We start from the raw sequence: 21,216 nt of genomic DNA, 5'->3' as shown, positions 1-21,216 counted from the left end.
GGGTGACTCTTGTTAGGGAATAGATGTGTGGAGAGCTCCATGAATTACTCTAAACCAACAATCACAGCTGGTGAAAGTTATTAAAAAAATTTTTTTTTTAAATCATGCTGCTATAAAGACACATGCACACGTATGTTTATTGCGGCACTATTCACAATAGCAAAGATTTGGAACCAACCCAAATGTCCAACAACGCTAGACTGGATTAAGAAAATGTGGCACATATACACCATGGAATACTATGCAGCCATAAAAAGTGATGAGTTCATGTCCTTTGTAGGGACATGGATGAAACTGGAAAACATCATTCTCAGTAAACTATCGCAAGGACAAAAAACCAAACACTACATGTTCTCACTCATAGGTGGGAATTGAACAATGAGAACTCATGGACACAGGAAGGGGAACATCACACTCCGGGGACTGTTGTGGGGTTGGGGGAGGGGGGAGGGACAGCATTAGGAGACATACCTAATGCTAAATGACGAGTTAATGGGTGCAGGAAATCAACATGGCACATGGATACATATGTAACAAACCTGCACATTGTGCACATGTACCCTAAAACCTAAAGTATAATAAAAAAAAAATAAAAAATAAAATAAAAAAAAATTTTTTTTTAAGATTTTATTTTTATTGTACACATTTAAGGTATAAAACATGATGTTTTGATATACATATACATAGTTAATTACTATAGTCAAGCCAATTAACATATTCATCATCCCACATAGTTTTCTTGTTTTGGGAAGACCACATGAAATCTACTCTCTTACCGAATTTCCAGTAAACAATACTAATAATCGAGTAACCCAGTGACTTCTGCTCTGCAGTAGCAGTGTGAGGAGCTCTGTGGAGATACTTTTTAACCAAACAACCATCTGGGAATTGTCCTACATGCATACATTTATTTTTAAAACTCTACTAAATCTTGAAAGAACACAGAGTGTCCATGCCATTTGAGCCATAACCCACTCTGTACTTTCTACCTCCCAGCTCAGCATGAGGGAAGCTGCACTTGGGGCATGTATAGCCAAGAACAGGGAAAATCCCTTTTCTGCCACCTCCCTGTCAAGGATTATGATGTCTCTCTAAGAAGAAAAGGCTGCAAGCATCTCTTAACCTCCCTTCCGGGTGATGTTGTAGAGGTTGTATTGCAGGTGTGTGTGATCAAGAGGCACGAGGCTCCGTTCTCCCACCCAACACCACTTGTATTGTAGAGGGTGTACCCCAGGCATTGGAGGTAAAGAATATTGTGACCCCATACCCCCTGGCACAGCTAATTAGTAGGGTAGCGTTTTCAAGTTAGGGAATGCATGCCAACAACATCAGAGGCTACTGCTTATGCCCAGAACCATGTTGGTAAAACAAGGCTGTCACCCTGAGAGAAGTGGGCCACTATTTCCAAAAAACTCCACAGAAAAAGCTCACTGATTTTCCAATGGTGAAACCTAGGCTATAAGAACAGAGGGCTCCAAAGTCCTCCCAAAGAAACTGACTATTATCTTGGAACAGAGTGTGAGGAATGTCTAGACTAACGGTGCTCTTGAAAACAATGGGAATTTTAGTGGTAAACCATGAAGAGGAGGTTGGCAGCTCCATGGCAGAAAATCTAATGATTAAGGAAACTGAACATACCACCTGATAAAGTAGCATGTGAGAATTCCCAGAAACATATTGAGGTAAATTGTCATGAAAAAGGGAGTTACCCATGACACATTTTAATGCTACCAATTTTGTCATAATAACATGTCAACATAATTAGAACATATGGTATTAATGAAGGAAATACACACACATATCAATGGAAAAAAAAAGAAATTTGATGCCTTCGAAAATCTAGCAAACAATAAAGGCAGAATCCTGCATTATCCAAGAAATGTTGGATAAGTCAGTAAATGATATTAAGACAGATTACCAGCAATTCAGGGGAAATACTGGATTTGTATCTTACACATTATCTCAAAGTATGTTTCAGATGGTCAAGAATTTAAATATAAAGATTGAACTATAAAAGTATTCAAAGAACACATGAGTGGAGTTTTGTAGAATGTTGATATGGGAAAGACTTTCTGGAGCAAATTGATATTGTTAACCATATGCAAATAAAAAAATTTTGTTGGGAAAAATCTAATATATTGTAATATAAACAATTAGAAATTCAAAAATATGAGTACAATCATGTGATAGGAATAAATGTATTCTATATTATATTTAAAGAACTTTTATAACATAAAAGAAAACAGATAATCCAATAGAAAAATGAGCATGAACCACGTATACATGATTTATGGAAAAAGTATGTAGATAATAGATGTATGAAAATAAATACAACTTCAACCAAAATTAAATAAATGTTATTTAAAACAAACATACCAGTCATTTTTTGTTCCTATGGGATGGTCTTTTTACTAATGATTATCGGCAAATTTCATTTGCCAGTAGTCTGTGTCTCAGTTATTGTGAAATGAATAACTTGATCTCTTAAGATCTTTCTTACTATGAGAAAGATTTCAGGGATCTTAGCTAAGATCTCTGCCAGGTGAAGAGTGAATTTGCAATAGAGGAGCAGAAAATTTGTGCAGTGGAATCACTTTAAGTGAGGATGCCAAGGTGATGCAGAAGACGTTGATGCTGGCAGATTTGACATTTTGTGGCATGTCACTTTATTTTTTATTTTTATTTTTACTTTTTTTGAGGCAGAGTCTCACTCTGTTGCTCAGGCTGGAGTGCAGTGGCATGATCTCAGCTCACTGCAACCTCCACCTCCCGGGTTCAAGCAATTCTCCTGTCTCAGCATCCCAAGTAGCTTGGACTACAGGCGCATGCCACCATGTCCGGCTAATTTTTGTATTTTTAGTAGAGACGGGGTTTCACCATATTGGTTAGGCTGGTCTCAAACTCCTGACCTCAGGTGATCCACCTGCCTCGGTCCCCCAAAGTGCTGGGATTACAGGCATGAGCCACCACGCCTGGCCAGCGTGTCACTTTATAATCATGTTCCTTTCATCTTCATGGTGTACCCAGATCTATGTTTTTCTTTGATTGCACACCTTGTCTCGGTCATCCTGTTATAACTTTGCTTTCTGATTCCTGCTATCACTTTGCTTTCTGTCTTGGCAAAATGAGTTCACCACAAGTCTTTCTTGAAAGGCTACCGAATCTTCCTTCATTGGTCAACAACAACAGTGTGGTGATTCCTCAAGGATCTAGAACTAGAAATACTATTTGACCCAGCCATCCCACTACTGGGTATATACCCAAAGGATTATAAATCATGCGACTATAAAGACACATGAACACGTATATTTATTGCAGCACTATTCACAATAGCAAAGACTTGGAACCAACCCAAATGTCCATCAGTGTTAGACTGGATTAAGAAAATGTGGCACATATACATCATGGAATACTGTGCAGCCATAAAAAAGATGAGTTCGTGTCCTTTGTAGGGACATGGATGAAGCTGGAAACCATCATTCTCAGCAAACTATCACAAGGACAAAAAAACAAACACTGCATGTTCTCACTCATAGGTGGGAATTGAACAATGAGAACACTTGGACACAGGAAGGGGAACATCACACACCAGGGCCTGTTGTGGGGAGGGGGGAGGGACAGCATTAGGAGATATACCTAATGTAAATGACGAGTTAATGGGTGCAGCACACCAACTTGGCACATGTATACATATGTAACAAACCTGCACATTGTGCACATGTACCCTAGAACTTAAAGTATAATAAAAATATATATATATATATAAAATTAAAAGGCTATTAACTTCCAAAAAAAAAAAGCCTACCAACAAGAAAAAGCTCAGGACCAAGCAATTCACAGGCAAATTGTGTACCATGTATAAAGAAAAGCTCATATCGCTCTCCTAAGATCTTTCTTACTATGAGAAAGATTTCAGGGGTCTAAGCTAAGGTCTCTGCCAGGTGAAGAGTGAATTTCTCAGACAATTGATCTCCACCCCCAGACTTAGATAACCACTTCTGGAATTCCCTGGTTCATATATATCACCTTTTCCAGGAGAAGGAACCCCCTTTTTCCCCTTTCATTACCCATTCAAATAAAATATTTTAATAGACCAGACCAAGTTTCACACACACAGCACACACACACACACACACACACACACACACACACACACACACACACACCCTACCTGTGGTCAGGGGTCAGGCTTTCATGATTAGCAGTCCCCATTAGACTCACAAGTTGACGGTTCAAAGAAACAATTCTTCACAAGAAACAGGGTGCTGTTCAAAGAAGTGGGGAGGCATGCTGGACACACACACTGTAGATGTCCAATGTATACATGATATGTGTTTTCTACTCTTTTCTGATTATTTTCTCCCTACCACTGTGATTTCAAGGGCATCATCCCTCTTCAGACCTAGAATTCCACCTTCCAATTACTTTCTTGATGCATCTGAAAGGCCGTCTCTGAAACAGCAAAGTGCGATAATTAGTCATTATGTATTCAAGGCAAATTTGTCTTACAGAGTTTTTTGCAGGACCAGGGAAGAAGGAAGGAAACGCCCAGTTTGATGCTGGGAGTGGTAAAATGATAAAGTAGATCTGGGTGGGGTTTGTAGCACCAGAGCATAATGGTGAAACACCTTGGTTTTGTAATCAAGACCGGATCTACCAGTGACTTGCTGAATAACCTTCGGTGATTCCTTTCTCTTCTTGGGCCTCACTGTATTTCAAAACATGAAAAATTTCATTGTAATGTTACCTAATAAGTGAGCCAGCACTTCTACTCTGTGAGAAAGTAGGAAAACTCTTGGGACAATCAGAGATGATGTGATGTAATGTCCATTAGTTCTCCCTGTGAATAATCCTTGGGGAAAGCCCCCAGGTCCCTCCCAGAATGGGGTGGCTATTTCCCAATACAGCTAAGGACATGTCCCTTGATAATACCACAGACCCGCCCCTGTAGCCAGGCCAAGCTGGACTGTATAAAGATTGGTATGGCCTTAGCTCTTAGCCAAACACCTTCCTGACACCATGAGGGCCAGCAGCTTCTTCATCGTGGTGGTGTTCCTCATCGCTGGGATGCTGGTTGTAGAGGCAGCTGTCACGAGAGGTGAGTGAACAGGTGACCTGCTGGGCTGGGTTGGACTAAGGGGAAACCCTCTGGGACACCCTGGGCCAGGACAGGGAGCACTTCTGAAGCAGTAGGCAGCACTGGAGCACAGATTTCAGCTTTCTGTTCTTTGCCATCATATTCAGAAAAAACAGGACTTTGGCTGGTGGACTCCACATGCTTTCCACCTCAGTGACTGAGATATCAGGACTGTTTGTGGAAGTAATGTTGGTGTGTAGCCTTGGCCTCAGATGTCAATACCTGTGCGGAATGTGCAAGAAAATAATGAACTCCAGGATTTGAAGCCTTGGGTGTGGACACAGTCCCCTGTTTCTCTGCCCCATAAAAGCACCAGAGTAATCAGTACTCTAAAAGGAGGTTAAGAAACAACAAGGCTTCAGGAATCATGTTGTTTGAGGACCCCCATTTTATAAGGAGGGAACCAAAACGTAGAAATGAGTGAGCAATTGCCAAGGTAATTCCCAGAGCCAGGATGGGGCTCAAGTCTCCTAGTATGTGGCTCAGGGTTCTTTCCTACTCCAATGCTCTTCCTAAGAAATGACAACGTGTCCTCTTCACTGCTGGGTGTCACCCCAGTCTGACCACTGCTCCTGAGAGACTTGGAGTGGAGGAAGGGGGAAGAAACAAATACTCAAGGGAACTCTGGTCCTGTAGACTCCCCCAAAAAAGGAAGAGGCTTCCAAGAGTGTAGCTCCCCCAGGTGTACTTTCCCTACTCAGGTCATGGTTTGAAGATGCTGCAGTAAGCAGTGGATGGACCCAGACCCAGAGGAAAGACATGGCAGCTGAAGCAGGGGCTTACTGGGTATAAATGTGGGCTCGTTTCTTCTTTTAACAGTTCCTGTTAAAGGTCAAGACACTGCCAAAGGCCGTGTTCCATTCAATGGACAAGATCCTGTTAAAGGACAAGTTTCTGTTAAAGGTCAAGATAGAGTCAAAGGGCAAGGGCCAGTCAAAGGTCCAGTCTCCACTAAGCCTGGCTCTTGCCCCAATATCTTTATCCGGTGCGCCATGTTGAATCCCCCTAACCGCTGCTTGAAAGATACTGACTGCCCAGGAATCAAGAAGTGCTGTGAAGGCTCTTGCGGGATGGCCTGTTTTGTTCCCCAGTGAGGTGAGCACTAGGTGGAGGAAGAGGAGACCCCTGAAGACACAAAAGAAGGCTGAGCAGTGGGGAACCATCCCAGGTTGGTGGGAGGGAGGTTGTGGGAGGTGACAGAAAGACTGGGAGACTGAGGGGTCTGAGAGGCTATAACCAGAGTGCCTAGAAGGATGATCTGTCTTCCTCACTGCCTCTGAGTGCTTTGATGTGCTGACTGTCACCTCTGATTCTCTTCTCTTCCACAGATGGAGCCTGTCCTTGCTGCACCTGTGCTGTCCCCAGAGCTACAGGCCCCATCTGGTCCTAGGTCCCTGCTGCCCTTCCCCTTCCTACACTGTCCATTCTTCCTCCTATTCAGGATGCCCAAGCCTGGAGCTGCCTCTCTCACCCACTTTCCAATAAAGAGTTCCTTCTGCTCCACTTGTTTCTGGTTCCTATGACTTCTGGGCTCCTGGATGCTTTGGGGAAATGGATGTAGAATTTGGACTTCTTCTCTCCAGTGAAGAGGGGCAAGGGTCCCATGGTGAAAGAGAGCAGAGCGGGGGGAGGAAACAGGAGGCCCATTGCTAGGGCTTCATATTACAAATCCAATAATCAGCCCCAGTGCTGCCATCTCCTTTTCACCAGGAAATGGAAATCTGGAAATCTTGCCTTTGGCCAAGGACCAGGAAAAACACAAAACACAAAAAATAAATAAACGTTACATAAACCATAAGCAGGTCTTTTTTTTCCAATCCACCATCAGTCCTGACCTGGCTACTGTTGGCCTTGCCAGTGTGACCAGCCAACCCTTATGGCTGAAACTACAGCTCCCCGCTTCCTTCTCATTAATGTTTCCCAGGGATCTATATCTTTTCAACATGACATAGAAAGGATAATGTTACAGATGCTGCGAAATTCCTGCTCTTTAGAATTTCACTGGTTTATGCCTGAGATTCCTCCATGATGTAGCATTCCTTTAGGTTAAGCAATATTCTCTTCCAGATTTCTGTTTTAAGATGTGGATGAGGAGGCAAGATACATTAAGTCTTTCATACTATGATGTCAGAGGTTTGGGTGAATAGCATTCTCTGGAGACATACATGTTGGCGGCAGGGCAGACTTGAGTAGTGGAGAAAGGGGCAGGAATATGAGCAACCTCATGGCTCTCCTGTTGACCCACTCGTCCCACTGCCATTGCACAAGGATACTGTCAGAGAAGGCCATAGCCCCCAGGCGGGGAGCAGCCTGGGTGAAGGGGAATGAGCACAGGCTTGAGAGTCAGGTGATCTGAGCACTGGCTTTGCCTCCCCACGTATTGGGTGACCTCTGGCAAATGTATGTCTCCCTTTCAGGCCTCAGAGGTCTATTTCAGTTGAGGGGGTAAGGTATAATTATTCTGCAAAGGAAGGTCTAATCCTGCCATTCTGGGATCTGAAACAGCTTGGGTTCCTGCTCTGAGAAGACATGGGGAGCAGAGGATTGGGGTGAGACACTGTGGATCACTGAACGACTTTGCCCCATCCACGAGCATCTGAGCCATGATTTTTCCCTATTGTTCAGGGGCTAGTCGGAACAACAGTAGTGTTTTGACACTAGGGTGTCTTGGAGTACAGGTGAGAGCAGTACCCAAACTTCTGGCTTGACAAATACAAAATACATCATTGGAGGAAATAATGGTTTCTGTTTTTTAATGTTTACTCTATTTCCTATACCTAGTAGATTACATGTATTGTCACTTATTTTTCATAAGTCCCTTTCAGATGGCCATTATACATATTTTATTTTATAATTTTGTAAAAAGATTGAAGCTAAGAGAGATTAAGTAACCATTAAAAGCCACAAGGTTAGTAAGTGATAGTAAATGATATTTTTATTATATGCTAGCAACAATCAGTTAGACATGCTGCATTTTCTATTATTGATATCAACAAAATCACACCATTGCTATAAATAAACTTAACAGGAGAGAGGCAGAGCTTTAAAAAAGAAATCTATAACTTTTCAGGCTATAAAAAATGCTTGAATATACACATACCCACAATACATGAATATGCACATATCACAATACATGAAGACTATGTGGTGAAGATGTCACTATTTACTCAATATTTAATATTTATGTAATTTATCCCTAAGGTGTATTACACCCAAAATCCATTTTTAATATGGTGTGGTTATGGAGGTTAAGGGAACTTGAAACCATTCTTAAGTTTATGGGGAAGAATAAATTCTTGTGAATAGGCATAGATGTTTACAAATGAAGATTAACCCTAGGGCACTGGAACCTCCTAGATTTAAGAAAAAGTTTTGCAAAGTAACAATAATCAATATGTTGTTTTTGTTAGAAGAATAGTCAGGTTAAGAAATCAAAAGAAAACCAAGAATCAGACCTCATTATATCTAATTCAGGTAAAGATCAATGTCAAGTTCCAAAACAATGAAGAAAACTTGAATTTTTTAAGAAACAAGATTCAGACGGTATGTTCACTATTTACAAAAACAAAAGAACTAACTCTTGTCTGAATTCAGGCAAAGATAAGCCACTGAGAGAGAAACATTGAAAGATTCCAAAAAGACACTTTCTTTTCCCTCAGGAAGCAGGCCAGGAGGCCAGTCTATGCCCAGCAAGGAAGCTGAGCAGCTCAAGGTCTCACAGACACCAGTGGTTTCTTCCATCCAGGATTTGCTGTGGAACAGAGACTGTAATTCCTTTCATGTTCAGTCAGGCAGGGACACATCTCCCAGGAAGACCCTGCCAATTGCAATAGTCCTCTGACTGCAGTAGGAGAGGGTGGAGCTGATACTGGGCCCCTCAGGATCTGCTGTGGGGCAGTGGCTGGAGAGCCCGGTCTCATTGGCTTAGAAAGACTGCACATCTTCCAGCAAGCTCCTGCAGACACGTGATAGTTTCCTGATTCCTGCAGAAGGAGCTGAAGCTGGGAATGGCCCCTCGCTTGGGATCTGCTGTGGGATGGAGGCTGGGGATTCCATCTTGTTGACCAAGACAAGTACATATCTCCCTGCAAGTCTCAGCACCGAAAGGATAGTTCAATTACAGCAGGAAGTGTCAGAGCTGAGACTGGATCCCACCTCGACCTGCTGCGCAACAGAGGTTGGCAAGCCTGTCAGGGAGGCCTAGGATCTTAAGCTATGAGATATGTGTGAGTCTCCCTCTGGGTTGTTGTGTGAGCAGCTCTGAGCTGGGACCTCAACTGATGGGGTCTGGAACTGAATCACAAGGCAACTTTCAGGTTCACTGCCTAGTCAGTGAGCAGAAAGGCCTTTCTGCCAAAGCCCTAGTGTGTGTGATTCATTCTGGGCCCCACAGCAGATGGGTTTGATTTCAGGCTCAAGGCCAAATGTAACCAAACCCCTGAATGGGCCGTTTCCGGGATTGAACTCTGGAGCCAGCTCAGCAGATCAGCCACGTGGGTGTTGGTCTGCACTCTCAATATGACCCTCCAAGGTCTTGGGCTCCACCAGAGTTTCACAAACTTCCCCCGAATCCAGATCCAGAGGCTCCCACAGAGAGACTTTCGACTGTGGATGAGTGTAGGATTCTTGTCATTCTGGTGGAACATGAGCAGGTGCCTTCTATTTCACCATCGTGGTTATGTCATTCCTTCCTCAGCAGTTTTTTTTTGGTTGATTTTGCAAAGCTTTAAGTTTTACAGTGGGGCTGGAAACAGCAGGAGAGTGTGAGTCCCAGCCCTGGGATTTGTTGTTTGCTCCCTTTTCACTGACAGGTATTTTGTATTTTTGGCATTCTTTGTTTTCAAGTTATGTTGAGGGTGTGATTTTGGTTAGAAATTTCTTAGTGGTGGTGTTATTTTATACCTCTTGTGGAGGAGATTGTGGAAGTTACTCATTCTTCCTCTTCTGCCTTCTATTGTCTTCAAGTACCCCCCAAAAATCTCCTGGAAACTACTCTCTGAAAGAAGTTAGAGAAAAATTATTAATGCACTTGAAGGAGATCAAGAAAAAAGAAAGCGTGAGTAATGTTTTGGGTGAGCTGAAAAGAAGCTATTTTTCTTGCTTCCGTTTCATTTCTTCCCTCTGCAATAATTCTGGATGTGATCCATGCATTGGATGTGTCCTCTAGACACAAACCAGATTTCAAAAGCAGATATGGGGTACCAGTTCTCCCAACTTCCCAAGCAATGAGAGGTGCTGTTACTAGGGAAGACAGCCTTGTCCAAGGAGTGCTGGAACCAGACAAGGGCTTGGAGACTCAAGACCTCAAAGAGAGGTATGAAGCCCCAACATGTTTCACTTTGCTGCGCCTGCATGGCCTCCCTAGAAATACTGACACTTGATTAACAAATCTTGAATGGCATAAGGGACAACAAAATGACTGTGAGGAGATGTCATTTCCCCCCTTACTTTATCCAGATTGCACAGACCCCTGAAGGGAGAAATGCATTTCCTAATTTCACTCAGTAAGTCAAGCCCAGAAAAGAACTGGTTCTCTGATTCCCAGACATGGGTTTGTTGTACAATTGTCTGAAAATAGCTGACTTGATCAAATTGTTTCAAATGTAATTTCTATAATTCCAACTGATGCCTCAGTATTTATCTCCTAATACTTGGAGTCTTTCATTGTTTTCCAATTGTTTAGAATTTCGAAGGAAATTATTAATTAATAGAAATAAGGAATTCACAGCATGATGATGGCCCATTTTGGGAGATGCGACTTTGGAACAAGTATCTTTTTTTGTTTGTTTGTTTTGTTTTGTTTTTTGCCACATCTAAGCTTGGTCCTGCCCACCTGGGAGGCTGTGTAACTGGGCAGAAAAGGGAGTCTTTCTACCCACGTTAACTTATCCAGCTTCAAGTCCCTTCCAGGCACCCTCTGTCCTCTGATTCTCTTCTGGAATTCAGGAACAGGTAGTACTGTGCCACCTCCCAGACCTAAGTCTTACTCCTAACAGACCTGGATGAGTTCCCTGTTCTCACTAACCTCAGTAACACCATCTGGAAAAGAGAAGGCCTGAGCATGTGGAGTTTTTCAGCCCCTCTAACAGAGCCTCCAAACTATCTAGAGCAAGCTTGTCCAACCTGTGGCCTGCGGGCTGCATGTAGCCCAGGATGGCTTTGAATACGGCCCAACACAAACTCGTAAATGAGTTTCTTTGTGATTTTTTTTAGCTCATCAGCTATCGTTAGTGTTAGTGTATTTTATGTGTGACCAAATTTAATTCTTCCAATGTGGGCCACGGAGGCCAAAAGATTGGACACCCCTGGCCAGGCGTGGTGGCTCACACCTGTAATCCCAGCACTTTGGGAGGCCGAGGAGGGCGGATCACGAGGTCAGGAGATCGAGACCATCCTGGCTAACACGGTGACACTCCATCTCTACTAAAAATACAAAAAATTAGCCGGGCATGGTGGCAGGCGCCTGTAGTCCCAGCTACTTGGGAGGCTGAGGCAGGAGAATGGCGTGAACCTGGGAGGTGGAGTTTGCAGTGAGCCAAGATTGCACCACTGCACTCCAGCCTGGGTGACAGAGCAAGACTCCGGCTCAAAAAAAAAAAAAAAAAAAAAAAAGATTGGACACCCCTGACTGAGAGTTTTCTAAGGAGAAATTTGACTATGTGGGTAACTTTTGGGAGGAAGTCAGAAGAAGGGGAAAAATGACCGGATTTGGGGTGCACTTGGCACATTTGTCCTCTAAAATGCCATTTGAGTGACTCACAGTGGCTTCATGAGCATAGCAGACATCAAGTTTTCAATTACAAGAGAAGACATATATTCTCTGCTCTCCTCCATTTGTTTCCACCATCTGGATCCAATAATTCAAAACCCAGCAGGGTTCTGGCTTCTTGTCTGAGGCCAGCAGCCCTCTGTTCGTCCCTGAGGCTTTACGGTCATTCCCAAGATGGAACGATAGAGCAGCCACTGGTCAGCTTCAGGAAAACTCAAGCCACTTCTCATGCCCTGTCTAGAACTGAGACAGAGAGACTCTTCTCCAACCAGTCATGTGGGTCAGCCATCTCAAGGGTAAGCAGGTGTCAGCCCTGGGAGGTAAAAACAGGCACCCAGTGTTTATCAGCTCTTAGCATGTCCCCTGATTACACAGCCTTCCATCCAATTTAGAACAGGAAGTACCCCTTGACATTATCACGAACCACCTTCTCACATTAAGGAGGAGAAAACAGTCCCAGAGAGGAGAATGAAGGTCTTTCAGTCACAGAGTGCTCTGTAGCCTTGCTGGGCCTAGAACTAAGATATAGCGCTAACTTCCTAAGAAGGTCACTTTGATGGATCCACCTGATCTGGGCCATGAAAGGTGGTCCATTGGATTGAGCCTGACAGCCTAGAGTGATGGAACAGCATAAGGTAATGTGTGAAAGCAAAAACAAAGAGAAGACACTGCAGATGGAAGCAATCTGGCTGAGATGGTTTTCTACAACTCTGTGACAAGTCAGCTATTCTGAGTGGAATTTTCAGCACCCCCTTATTCTCTCATTTTAATTATCTTAACTTTCTGTATTTTTTATTCTTATCTCACATGTTTCAATAAAATAGCTTTACAGTATCTTTTAGCCTCTTTCATGGTGGAAAGGACTGTAGGAGTTTTAGAGACAATCCTTTTACCTCGTTCATTTTTACGTTTGTTAGAACTGAATTCCAGAGATAGGAAAGAATTTGCCTAGTTTTTAGCAAATCCACTGTGATACCGAAAAAAACAAAGAAGGCATGGAAGGCCAGGCGTGGTGGCTCATGCCTGTAATCCCAGCACTTTGGGAGGCCAAGGTGGGCGGATTACTTGAGGTCGGGAGTTTGAGACCATCCTGGCCAACATGGTGAAACCCTGTCTCTACTAAAAATACAAAAATTAGCCAGGCATGGTGGCAGGCACCTGTAATACCAACTACTCAGGAGGTTGAGGCAGGAGAATTGCTTGAACCAGGGAGGCAGAGGTTGCAGTGAGCTGAGATGGCGCCACTGCATTCCAGCTTGGGCGACAGAGTGACTCCATCTCAAAAAGAAAAAAAAAAAATTCAAAAGAAACATGATGAATTCTGAACTTGTGTTTAGTGTTCAGTGAGATGGTATAGCTTTCGTATTGATTCAGATGTTAACCTTTCCCCAGTGACTGCTTTTTGATACCCTTTGCTTCCTTTCCTATTGGACTGTCCAGATTATTTCAATCTATTTGTAGGAGTGCTTATTATTTAAATAAGATTCACTATTTGCTTTTATATATTAACAAATATTTTTTCTGGTGAGTTGTTAACTACAGTCATGGGTCACTTAGTGACAAGTGACATGGTCTCAGAAATGGGTTGTTTGGTGATTTTGTGGCTTAGTTATGCAATGCATGATTGCATTCTTTTCCTTTGCTTATATCATATTTTCCCTTCCAAATATTATCGATTTTCATAAAGTCAAATTTTTATCATTCTTAGGAATTCCTCAAATCAGTATTTTACAAAAAAAAAAAAAAAAAAGAAAAAACCAAAAACCTCACCAGACTTTCAGGATAACTGGAGTCTTGGTGGTCCACTCTATGATGTTCTTGTATCTTGCACCTTGCAAGAGCATCATAGAGTGGACTTACAGGAACCTAGATGCTATAGCTTACTACACAGCTAGGCAATATGGTATAGCCTATTTTTCCTAGGCTACAAACCTGTACAGTATGTTATTGCACTGAACAGTGTAGTCAATTGCAACTCAATGGTAAGTACTTGTGTATCTAAACATATCTAAATGTAGAAAAGGTACAGAAAAAATATGATAGAAAATACTTAAAAATAGCATACCTGTATAGAAGACTTACCATGAATGGAGCTTGAAAGTCTGCAAGTTGATTGGTCTTGTGAATCATTAAGTGAATGGTAAGTGAATGTCAAGAACTAGGACATTGCTGTCCACTACTGTAGACATAAACATTATACGCTTAGACTACACTAAATTTACTTAAAAGTTTTCTTTCTGCAATAATAAATTAATCTTAACTTACTGTAAAATCTTTATACGCTTTTTTTGTTTTTAATTTTTTCACTCTTTGGTGGTGAAACTCAGCTTAAAACACAAACACATTGTACAGCTACCCAAAACTATTTTAAAAAATATCCTTATTCTATAGGCTTTTTTCCATTTAAATTATTTTTTTTCCTTTTAGAACTTTTTGTCGGCTGGGCGCGGTGGCTCACGCCTGTAATCTCCACACTTTGGGGGGCCAAGGCAGGTGGATCACGAGGTCAGGAGATCAAGATCATCCTGGCTAACATGGTGAAACCCTATCTCTACTAAAAATACAAAAAGTTAGCTGGACATAGTGGCAGCTGCCTGTAGTCCCAGCTACTCGGGAGGCTGAGGCAGGGGAATGGCGTGAGCCTGGGAGGTGAGTGGAGCTTGCAGTGAGCCGAGATCGTGCCACTGCACTCCAGCCTGGGCGACAGAGGGAGACTCGGTCTCAAAACAACAACAACAACAACAACAACAACAACAACAAAAACTAATATACAAACACATAATAGCCTAGGCCTGCACAGGGTCAGGGGTCAGGATCATCAATATCACTGTCTTCCACCTCTACATCTTGCCATGATGGAAGGTCTTCGGGAGCAAAAACACACAGAGTTGTCACTTCTGGTTATAACAATGCCTTCTTCTGGATTACAGACTGAAGAAACTGCCTGGGACTGTTTTGACTTATTTTTTAATTAAGTAGAGGATGGACACTCTAAAATAATGATAAAAAGTATAGTATACTAATTATAGTAACATAGTCATTTACTATCATTATTATGTACTGTGCATGATTGCATGCTATACGTTTATATGACTGGCAGTGGAGTACGCTTGTTTACTCCAGCATCACCTCAAACATGTGAGTAGTGCATTGTACTGTGACATTACCACAGCTATGACATTACTAAGTGATAGGAATTTTTCAGCTCCATCATAATTTTATGAGAGCACCATCACATATGTGGTTTGTTGCTGCCCAGAACATTGCCTTATGCTGGAGAAGAGTATCCGAGCACAGTTGCTGCTTTGAGTCACTCCAGGGAGATCTAAAATTCCAGGTGGGAGCACTGTGTCTGCTGAGCATGTCCAGAGATGGGAAATAATTTGCTTAAATTTGTGATACAGGAAATGAAATGATAATATGATAATTTTTAATTTGTGTTTAATGATAAACAAGGTGGTACACTTTTTGTATTGATTCATGTGTTAACATTATTTTTTCCTGTTTACTGTCTTTTCATACCCTTTGCTCTTTTTTCTACTAGGCGTCCATAATATTTCAATTGATTTATAAGAGTCATTCTTCTACAAAGAAAACCCACCCCTTGCTCTCATACATTTAAAAATTTTTCTGGTTGGTTGTTAACCATTGTTTTAGCTAGAACATATATTTTAACCTTACAAATTTTTTCAATTTCTATGAAGTCAAAATTTTAAAATATTCTTACAAAAATATTCTCCAGTTGAGTATTTTACCAGAAAAATAAAAATTCTCCAGACTTTGAGGGTAGCTAGAGTTATGATGTGCTTGTGAATGTAAATCTCCCAAGGTATTCTTACAAAGCCATATCATTACACAGAAGAATGAGAAAACCTCAGAAACATCATTTCTTCAGCAAAATCTGAACTCAGAGAACAGTAAAAACTTCAAATTATACAGAAAGAACAACTGATTTTCAATGCAGAGCTCTCTTGAACTTTTGCCTCTGCCCTTTTCAAAGGAAACATCGGGGTCCAGAAATACGTGTGTAAAGAATAGGAGAGCCTCTGATTGAAATAAACTCATTCCCAGAAGGAGGACGTCCACATATGAAAATACAGAGAAAGAGTCCTGGAGGCTCAGAGCATTTGCTAGACTTTCTGTGTGCTGGTGTGCAGTCCTTGCTGCTGTTAACACTTTACTAGGGTGCATTTGTCACAAGGAATGAACCAGTATTGATACATTATTATTAACTAAAGTTCAGACTTTGTTCGTATTGCCTTTGCTGTTACCAGGGTTCTTTTTGTTTCAGAAGCCCATCCAGGACAATGTGGATTATAATTAGTGGTCATGTCTTCTTAGGCTCCTCTTGGTTGTGACAATTGCACACATTTTCCTTGTTTTTGAAGACCTTGACAGTTTTGAGGAGTACTGCTGAAGTATTTTATAGAATGTCCCTCAACTGAGATTTGTCTGATGTTTTTCTCATTATACTGGGGTTGTGGTTTTTTGGAGGAAAACATCAGAGGTAAAGCGCCCTTCTTATCATGTAATATCCAGGGTACTGACTTCAACATGATTTACTATTGATGATGTTGACCTAGATGGCCAGACTGAGGCAGTGTTCATCAAGTTTCTACACTGAAAGTCAACCTTTCCTCCTATCCTTCCATACTATACTCTTTGAAAGGAAGTCACTGCACAACCATACATAAGATATTCCTTAAAGGGGAAGTATCTAAATAAATTGTTTGGAATTATTCTGTAAGAATGATAGATAATTATAATTATTATTCAATAATAATTATAGATAGAATATAATCTATAAATATCTGATGTCAGATAATTGTTTATTATCCCTCATTTATTTACCTACTCAATTATTTATATCAGTGTGGATTCATAGATATTTATTACATACATTGGTTATAACTTGTTTTGTTGCTGAAACAGTAAGAAGGACACTTTTGAACACTAAAAGCCACAATTCTCAGTAAAGATATTAGTTATGAGTATGTAAGCACTATATAGCACAGAAAACACTTTATAAAGAAGAAAATATGGGATACACCAAGGAGATATAGATAAAAACACACTAAAAGTAGGAGAATTGAACACATTATATTGGTTACAAGATAAACCAAGTGGACAAAAAAGTAAACAAGGATACAGAGGACACACCCAGGCCTTACATACTTGTATCAACAAAAATGAAATAAGAAGTGTAAATGAATCAAATTTTCAACAAAAACGAAAAAGAGAGAATAAGGCCAAAAAAAAAGCAATAATAAAGATAAAAGCAAATTTTTGAGGTCAAGAAGAGACAAACAGTAGCTCTAATTAATAGATTTAAATATTGTTTTTGAAAAAATTACAAAATAGGCGAATCATTTGCTACTATAGTCAAGATGAAAAGGAGTGAAGAACAGCTAAATAAAATCAAGTATAATGGAGGGAATCACCACCAAAACAGGGAAAAAAGAAAGCCCTGAGACTCCTCACCTCCTGGCTGCTGTCCTGACCCTCAAGGTCCTGAGGATGAGGAAGCTGGGCAAGGGACAAGGCCACTGGTTGTCACCTGTCTGGGCATTGGGTAAGGGCTCCTATTCTGTATATTCCCTAACATACAGCAGGGGCTGTGAATTTCAAGGATCATGATGAATAATGTTTTAGCTTTACTAAGCAGGGCTCCAAACAAACAAGTAGCATGCCTTCTTAGTCAAAAGAAGAGATTTATTCTAAATTTTTAGCAGGATACCCTGTCCTGAGTAGGGCATAGTTACGCCCAAGAATGAGAATGTGAGTCCTACCACCAGGTAAGCCACTGACATCAGCAGTGATCGTAGCTGAAGGTGGGAGACTTTAAAATGAGAATACAAGAGGGTGATGATGAGAACCAATTGCCACCCACACAACAACTGCAGAGGCCACAGCTGTTGTGTGCCCGCTTCCCTTCCACCTTCTTATGGTTTATCTCAGAGGGAGAGCCGACCAGAGCCTGGGAGAAGAATCCCAATGTGTGTGGAGCCCGGATCCCAGCAGTGCCAGGGGTGCACTGTGGCTGACAGAGGTACTGCTTGAATCCCCCTTCAAGGAGCACCTTGTTGCCCAGCTACATGGAGTGTGGTTAGCTAATTGCTGCCAGCCACTGCTCGACCTCAGGCACAACCTCAGTGTTTGAGCTGAGATCACACAGAACCAGGGCCCTCCAGCCAAAGGCAAAGTAAGGCTGTAGTACGAGATTCTACCCTTCATGCGCAATGTTGAACTTCTCTTATAAAAAATTCTTGCTCTTTCTCCAGAGCTTCCTGTTGGGCTGACAGAGATGTTGTCAGGAGAGATTGCCAATGGTGTCCTTTGCCTAATCCTGCTTCCTCGCCTTTACTTTCACAGGTGTGACCTCACAAGGCAACTTGCATCGTTAACTCTGTCTCAGCCCCTGAGAACCCTGAGCTTGCTGGATAACCCAACCTGCAAAACACAGCTTACAGAATTCTGAGAAGCCTGAAGATTCAGGATCAGGACCATTGTAAGATATGAGTGTCTAGGTAGCATGACAACAGCCAGAACCACTTCTCAACAATTGTGTGATGTGTACACAGCTGCTGCAGTCCTGGACACTCATCACTGCCACCCATGACTCTGGAATTGGGTATTGCTGTGGACAACAAAACTACTTTGTTCTGGGAATGAATGCCCCTTCATCCTTGCTTCTTTGAGTCACTCAATGGAGATCCAAGGTGACATATGGGAGCATTACATTTGCTGAGCATGCTAGTGCAGCCCCAGGCCTCAGGGGTGAAGGAAAGTGCCCCCTGTTTTTCTCTGTTTTTGCAGTAGGAACCCAGCTCTGTCTCTTAGCAAGTCTCAAAGATGGACTTAAATAGGGAGATCCACAACATAACGAGGGAGTTCCCCGTAGTGGACAGTCAAAAGCATGGACGCATCTCCCACACTGGGGATCTTCCTAGGGTTCCAAACTCCCCTTGAAACTTACACGTTGGCAGGTATAAAGTCAACAGCACAAATGTTCACCTCTGGAAATAGAAGGGACCCTCCCTAATCACCATGGAAATATTCCTAAGAGTGTGCCTTTTCTTATTGGGCAGAAGGCCAGGTATCTTTTTTTTATCAATTTCTTCAATGGCAGTAATTTATTTCACAAGGTCACCTTTAACGGGCCTGACCCATTTTTCTGCCTATATTTTAATCACAGGCTGCATCTTCAGCTTCTCCACACTAGATGATACTTTATCCTCCCAGCCTACCGTTTAGTGTTTTTATGGGCATGCTCATTCCTCAACAATACTGGTCCCACAGTCTTTTTCTCTCCAATCACAACAGAGCACACCACAGCTGCCTCCAGGCATGGCAACCCCATGTCTGGCCACCAATATTGCCAAATTGGACACCACTTCCACTCCCCCCCGGAAATAGATGCTGTAGCCATCTATGTCACTGCTGCCGGAGTAAACTCTCACTTCCTACCACCTCCATGTCTGCTTTTTTCTATCACCAATTCTCAGTCCATTGCAGTGTGTACCTCTGACTGTGTGAACCAGTGCATAAGCACATGTGGAGGCTGCCAAGAAGTCAGAGAAACAGGCATGCGGACTTTGCAGCTTCTGCTTGGAATGGTGTTTGTAGGCTTAGAGGCTAAGACAGGAAAGTTTCCCACACGACCATTCTCATCCCATTGTGAGCACTGGAGCACCTACTATGCCCCTCCTTTCCTTCACTCTGTGTTCTAGCCCCAGCTTATGACCTACAGTTTTAATCAACTGTAAAAAGGAAATGGAGATTGGTGATAGTAGGGACTCCACCACCTCTTGCCTGGATTCTCTAATCCACTTACTTTCTTGAAAAGGCATTTAAAATTCTGTAATATGAGGGAAGATCAAGAATTATGAGAACGATGAGAAGTTCAGGGGCTGCATGATATTACTGAAATTAAACAGAGACTCTAAAATGGTAAATCACTGCTCAGAATTTGCATTGCAGTCAGAAAAGATATGGTTATTCTGGGACAGCTCCACTGCTACCATGTTCCTCCTAGATGCATAATGTTCTCTAACAAAGCAGTTTTTGCTGAGACTGGAAAAGCTGATAACAGATTTGCAGGCTCTGTGTGCTCCAGGGGGGTTGAAAGCGGAGATCACTAATGATAATTTTTTAACAATCTTCTTAGGCCTTCCTTGTCCAGTACCTCCTGGGATGGGGACACTGTTCTAGCCAGCCATGTGTGTCTGTCTTTTGGAGCCCAGAGTGATAAGCATCATGCACATGTACCAGGTGCTTCTCAGCTTGTAACACATTCCAACTTTTCTTGAATTTGAAGTTGGAAAGTCCCTTTGAAATATCCAGACAAAACCCCTCATCTTGTGGATGGGAAAACTGGAATCTAGGGATCCATCAAAGTTTAATCTAGAAATCAGGGGCAGAGCTGGGGCTGGGAACTATCTGTTCTAATATGATGTCATTCCCTTTGGTAGAATGTTGAAAAAGCAGGAGGATTCATTAGCCTTTCAAAAAAGACTAGTTGAGGGGTTAATTTGCCAAAAAGCACAGTGACAATAGGAATTCCAGGAAAATAGAATGATCCAAGCCAAAGTGTGGAATCAAAGAAAAACATAGATTTGAGGAGACCCCAAAGAAGTCAGCAACTCAACTATAAAGTAACCCTCCACAATATGCTAATTCTGCCACCATCCAGGTCTTCTGCATCAACTTGGTGTTCTCACTTGTGGTGTGCCCACTGCACGAGCTTTCTGCTCTTCTACTGCACATTCACAGCTCACTTGGAAGAAACTTTAGTAAGATTCTTGGAATCTTTCTCACAGCAGGAAGAGTCCTAAGAGACCAAGCTACTCCTTTTACAATAATTGAGACACAGACCGCTGGCAGATTAAATTTGCCACAAATTTGGAAGACCATCTCATAGGAATGACAACAAAAGACTCATGTGTTTGTTTTAACTTGGTGTGGTTTTATTTAATTATGGGGGTAGTTTTATTTATTTTCAAATATGTAGTAGCTACTCGCATTACTTTTTAATAAACCATATGTTCATGGTCTATGTTTATTTTTCTATTAAAAGATCTATTTTCCTTATGTTTTAAAAATTCTTTCAATTATTTTATTCTTTCAATTTTAATTATTGAAAATTCTTTCAATATATTCCCACCATATGTGTTTATACATTTTAAAAATTTCTTTTTTTTTACTGTATGCATGATTTTCCCTGTAAAACTTTTTATTCGCTTGTAGTTAATGATATTAATTTACTTCAGAAAATCATTCACATATAAATATTCTACAAAACTTGTCTCAT

At 41.7% G+C, this 21,216-nt stretch overlaps 1 protein-coding gene and 1 long non-coding RNA gene across 2 annotated transcripts; both read left to right on the top strand.

The window, feature by feature from the left end:
* The first annotated feature begins 4,998 nt into the window (after positions 1-4,998).
* Positions 4,999-6,640, top strand: PI3 (peptidase inhibitor 3). Its single transcript, XM_055266221.2, has 3 exons — positions 4,999-5,098; positions 5,957-6,232; positions 6,466-6,640. The coding sequence occupies exons 1-2, from the start codon at positions 5,020-5,022 to the stop codon at positions 6,229-6,231; spliced, it is 354 nt and encodes a 117-aa protein (XP_055122196.1). The 5' UTR covers positions 4,999-5,019; the 3' UTR covers position 6,232; positions 6,466-6,640.
* Positions 6,641-10,061: 3,421 nt separating this feature from the next.
* LOC134735913 (uncharacterized) lies at positions 10,062-20,957 on the top strand. Its single transcript, XR_010119508.1, has 4 exons — positions 10,062-10,209; positions 15,112-15,243; positions 17,268-17,478; positions 18,279-20,957. It is a non-coding gene; the product is annotated as an uncharacterized lncRNA (long non-coding RNA).
* Positions 20,958-21,216: the final 259 nt, after the last annotated feature.

Source organism: Symphalangus syndactylus, chromosome 24, assembly GCF_028878055.3.
Source record: "Symphalangus syndactylus isolate Jambi chromosome 24, NHGRI_mSymSyn1-v2.1_pri, whole genome shotgun sequence".
In the NCBI taxonomy this organism is placed as follows: domain Eukaryota; kingdom Metazoa; phylum Chordata; class Mammalia; order Primates; family Hylobatidae; genus Symphalangus; species Symphalangus syndactylus.
This window is presented reverse-complemented; position numbering and strand designations above follow the sequence as displayed.